Here is a 5,026-nt window from a genome sequence, read left to right on the forward strand (position 1 = left end):
CGTGGCCATTATTAAGTTGAGGACTACCTGTATTTATGTTTGCCTTTGTGTTTATCCAATCCATCATAGGTTAAAGAAATAAAGTTTTGTTGAATCAAACTGAATGGCCATTAAGCCCAGAGTCTTTGTAGCACAGCGGCTAACTTGATGCATCCAGGAAAATTATAAGCAGGCTATTAGGACAATAACTTTTTACTACTTCTCCTTCAGGGTTGGTTTTAAAGTATTTTACCTGTGAGGCAATATATTATCAGTACCTTTTGCTCCACTTCCCTATCATTTCTACGGTTGCAAACAAAACAAAGAGCCATTCTGAAAATAACAAATCAACATTTTATTAAACACATTTATCAGTTGCAGATCTACAATGGGGATCTACATTTCCCAACACAAAATTAGGAAAGTGAGAACAAGGTAAGGACACTAGCAAAGGTCAAAGGCAAATGGAATTATACATTCCAATGAAGTTTGGCTCCTGAAGCCAAGAGGGCCCTCTCAGGAATGAGAATGCATATCAAAAACGAATGCACTCACCCAATGAAATGAGCTTTAAGAGCAAGGACATGCCAAATACTTTAACTTTGTAAGAGTCCATTAATAATCGCTGACATCTGTTTCTTCAACAGTGGTGGGAAAAAAGAGTTGATTACCTAAAGACATTCAAGATCTGGAAGAATGCTCTTTCAAAGCTCTTTTTCTATTTTCTTTAGTTCGGTTCCCCCCCCCCCCCCCCCGGTTAGGCTGTCTAGAGCAGTGTTTCCCAAACTTGACAATTTTAAGGCATGTGGACTTCAACTCCCAGAATTCCGGGAGTTGAAGTCCTCATGCCTTAAAATTGTCAAGCTTGGGAAACACTGGTCTAGAGGAATAATAAATGTGCTGAGAAGCACTGGCAGAAAAATGCTTGAGAATCCTGGCATTGGGATTACCTTTTTGCCAGGCAAGTTGCAAACCTGTATTCCTTGCAACTTGTTTGCCCCACAAGGGCAACAGAACCAGCAACTAAGAGAACTGTTCTCCTGCCTCTCCAGGAAACGCACTAGACTGCTGAGTGTGATGTGTGAGGAGACAAAGAGAAACTTATATCAACAGAAAACACACATAACTTCAAGCAAGTAGAGAAAGGACCTACCTAGTCCTACTTGTTTAGTTTTTAACAGTACACCCTCACCTTTACTAAAGACAAGGCGTTTGCAAAAGAAAATCACTTGTAAAAATTTATCCTTTCCCTTTCCAGTGATTATTATAGCAAATATGCAGTACATTGGAAACCTTGGCGTATCTTCTATTTTCTACAGGGTAATCACAGGCTACACTTGCCTGGAAACATTAAGCTGTCTCTTGCTAGTTAAACTTCATTTTATTCCTTCAGTGAATTCAGACCAGATTGTCATTTTTGTCATTTGCTTTTGGAAGAGGTTCTACCTGTACCTTCTTCATCTCCAACCCTTTTACCCAGGTATATGCAAAAGAGCCCACTAGAACCATCATGTTACTAGCCCACCATAAAAAGCTCTTGATCTGTTCATAATAGCAGACAGCTAACACTGTCTGGGCACAGGCTTTGGCGGTCCCAGAAACATTGTGTGTAAGGGGGCTGGTATACTTGATCTGAAGTCCAGTCACATAGCCGATAGCAAAGCCAAATATCCCACTTAGAGTCATCATGCCCCAGAAATGGATGCTCCCTAATTTATCAAAGTGGTATAGCGTGAAGAACTCACTTGTGAGCAACAGAAGGGGCAAAAACAAGACACAAGCATTGATATTGTTATAGAAAGTCAGACGCCAGATGCTGCCATCCACAGCAGGCAGAACTTTTTTAGTGTAAATAGCGTTCAGTGAGACACAGAGGCTGGCAAGTATCCCATAAATGATGCCTGCCCAGGACAGAGTGCCTTCTGCTCCCTCTTGATCTATCCCAAGCCAGAAGCCACCTGCAATGTAAAAGAGATGGAAAATATACTGATTGGACTACAACAAGCAGGAGGCAAGCCTCATACCTATGTAAAATAAACAATTTGGAAACTCTTACAACTTCAGATATAATAGACCAATGTTTTTCAACCTCGGCTACTTGAACAGGTGTGGATTCAGCTCCCAGAATTTCCCAACTAGGTACTCCAATACTCTTGGTAGATTAAAAAAAAAAACCCAGTTTAGCCTACAATCTGGAATTTCCCAATATCTCCCATCTAAATATTAATCAGCATCTGAGCTGAAATCACTTGCTGAGACTGAATCACTATTCAGTAAGAACCCTCACTCCATAATCATCTGTCAAAGAGTGCCTGTTAAGTTTTAAAACTTGTTACTATAAGCATAATAGCTGTATCTTTACAAAAGTGAAGGTTTATATTCTCCAGCATAAGTCACTAGATCAGGGGTGTCAAACTCGCAACATCATGTGACATGTTGTGACTTATCACAACTTTTTTTACATTGCTGGCAATGGGGTGGGCGTAGTTTCACCATGACGCATCTGGCCTGCCAGCCAGCAGTTTGACATCCTGCACTAGATTGTATATTAATAGTTCGCAACTAAAAATAAAAGTTAGCAGAACAGAATAAATTCTATCAAGTTCTCTTCCACCTAATTTTAATGACCAAGAAATGTCACATTAGTTTAATTCCAAGCATTATTGAGCAAGAAAGATTTACCAGACTATCTGACTCTGTTTTTGTCCTGCAAATTGGGAACACAAACTCCCTCTTTTATTATGGCCACATATCAAAGGTGTAGCCTTGCCCTTTCCATATATTTAACTAACAAGCATCACCATTCTCCTACACTCACAATCAGCAGTGGAGATCTGAACTGTATGCTTATTGCATCAACAGGAAACAAGACCTTTTCAGGATACATTACTGCATATACTTCCTTATCACTTTTAAGATTCTATAAGATTGCCCTGTTCTTTTTAGAGCTACTCTGAATGTGTCTCTTAATTTCCAAAGGATGCTAAGATGCTCTTAAGTGGGCATTCTAGAATAGGTTTTGTCAAACTTTAGACATGAAGGATTGTGAGGAATTGAGGAAGAGTTATTAAATAAAAAATGGTAATGCAGAAAGCCCAATCTCTTATTTACTGACTGCCATGAGTTGTACACCATGATAACCAATGAAAAATTGAAATCCTGCAAGCAAACCATTCAAGGTTCTTCTGACCCACAGTGCATTTGACACTTGTTTTCTTGGGTAAATCTCACTGAATTCTGATGGACTTATTCCCCAGTAAATAAGACTTAGCACATAATAGATATAATAGATGGTGCACAATGTCAACTTCCATCATTCCCAAGCAGCGGTGAGGCTGGTTGAGAATAATGGGAGATAAAGCCACATGCTGGGAAAAGTGGCAACCATTGGATTGCTTTGTTGGGGCCATTGGGAGGACTCCACTCACCAATGATAATTCCACATGAAAGAAGGGCGTACAAGGATGTGGTTTGCTTCAGAAGCAAGTAAGAGAGGAGCACGTTGAACACGGTGGTGAGGGAGCGGCCCACGTTGTAGAAGGCCACTCCAACAAACTTGAGGCACAGGTTGTTGAAGGTGATCATGCCAATGAAGACAAGGGAAAGGGGTAGGACGCTGCGGGAGACCTTGAGGTCCATGCGGATGGAGGGAAAGTTCACAAAGCCTGGCGGGCAGCAGGAGGCCAGCAGGCTGAGCAGTTTGCAGATGACCACGGTGACAAGGCACTGGTAGAAAGTGACGAAGAGCGGCGCATCCAGGCGCAGCGAAGGGCTGCCCAGCAAATACTTGTTGAGGAAGACCATTGTGATAGAAATGAACCAGTATAGACAGACCACTACGGCGATCTGGAGGGCCCGCAAGAGAAACGGCGGCTCCTTGCTGCTGTTGCCCTCGCCATCTTCCTCTTCCTCCTCCTCCTCTTGCTGCTGCTGCTGGAGCAGCGGCTCCGACGCACCGCCAAGGGCCATTTTCAGGATCGTCGAGCGCTTTAGCTGGACCCGGTTCATGTTGCTCAGCCTCTGCCTGAGCCCTGCTCCCCACCGAGAGGGAGCAGAGGACTGCAAAGCGCTAAGGCATTTCAGGTCGTTCCCGAGGATGGTCACGTCCGGTGCAGTCCCGGATTTAGGCCTCCTCCGAAGTTGCCCGGACAAACGCGGCCGTTCGCTTCCTCTTCCCTTTGCCCTCCTCGCCGCGGCACATCCCAGCTGCTGCTCCGCTTGCGCAGATAAGGCGAGCCCTTCCACGCTTAAAGGGGCCGCGGTTGACGATTGCCGGAAACCGCTGCGCCCGCTTAACCCTGTGCTTGCTGAGGCAATTCCTCGCTTCTGGGTTCCTCGCCCTGGTTGGCGATCAAAACCTGGGAATCAGGTGAAACGCCCATCCAGAGCGCTGGAATCAACCGCTTGCTTGCGTGCCTGCGCGCTTTTGTCCTGAGCAGCGTTGCGGTGAGGATTGCGGCCACTTGCCACGTTGCAGTGCCAGCAAGCGATCAACCCCCTTGGTTTTCGGGCCCGTTTCTCTCTGGGATGCTCTTTGGGCCCCGCTTGGGCAATGGGAGTATCCGGGAGTATATCCGGGAGCAGCAGCAGGGGAAGTGCCCTCCCTTTTTTTAAATACTTAGGAGCAAGAGTTGATAGGACAAATCCAGTGCAACCGGAGGGCACCAGGTTCATGAAGGCAGGACTTGGCGGTTCAACAGTAGCCTGACCAAAGAAGGCTTCCAAGTTTATTATCTATTTGCACTTTGCCTATATTGCTTATGGCCGAAGTCACGCTATTGGTTATCTGTTAGGATGTCTGGGTATCCTAACGAAACAGCTGTTCCCACCACATTGTCATTTTTTCACATCCTTTTGATCACCTGCCTTCTGTTCTCCTTTGATTGACAAACCCAGTCCTCTGCCTATGAGCAGATCTCTTGCTCCAGCTTGTCTTAATTCATCTTTAGCCAGCAGCTGATGCAATATCTGCCCATGTTTTTTCTCTTTTGAGACCTTTGCTTCCCTGCTTTTGCCTATAAATAGAAGATAAAAGAGGAAACAAGGA

The 5,026-nt window shown here is 44.5% G+C and overlaps 1 protein-coding gene across 1 annotated transcript; it reads right to left on the minus strand.

Moving 5' to 3' along the window:
* Positions 1–952: 952 nt before the first annotated feature.
* Positions 953–4,553, minus strand: SLC35C1 (solute carrier family 35 member C1). The gene is made up of 2 exons (XM_039358754.1): positions 3,408–4,553; positions 953–1,937 (listed from the first exon to the last, which is right to left on the minus strand). Exons 1-2 carry the CDS (start codon positions 3,985–3,987, stop codon positions 1,378–1,380), a joined length of 1,140 nt encoding a protein of 379 aa, XP_039214688.1. The 5' UTR covers positions 3,988–4,553; the 3' UTR covers positions 953–1,377.
* Positions 4,554–5,026: the final 473 nt, after the last annotated feature.

Source organism: Crotalus tigris, unplaced genomic scaffold (assembly GCF_016545835.1).
Source record: "Crotalus tigris isolate CLP2741 ecotype Arizona unplaced genomic scaffold, ASM1654583v1 scf7180000017576.4783729, whole genome shotgun sequence".
Classification (NCBI taxonomy): Eukaryota; Metazoa; Chordata; class Lepidosauria; order Squamata; family Viperidae; genus Crotalus; species Crotalus tigris.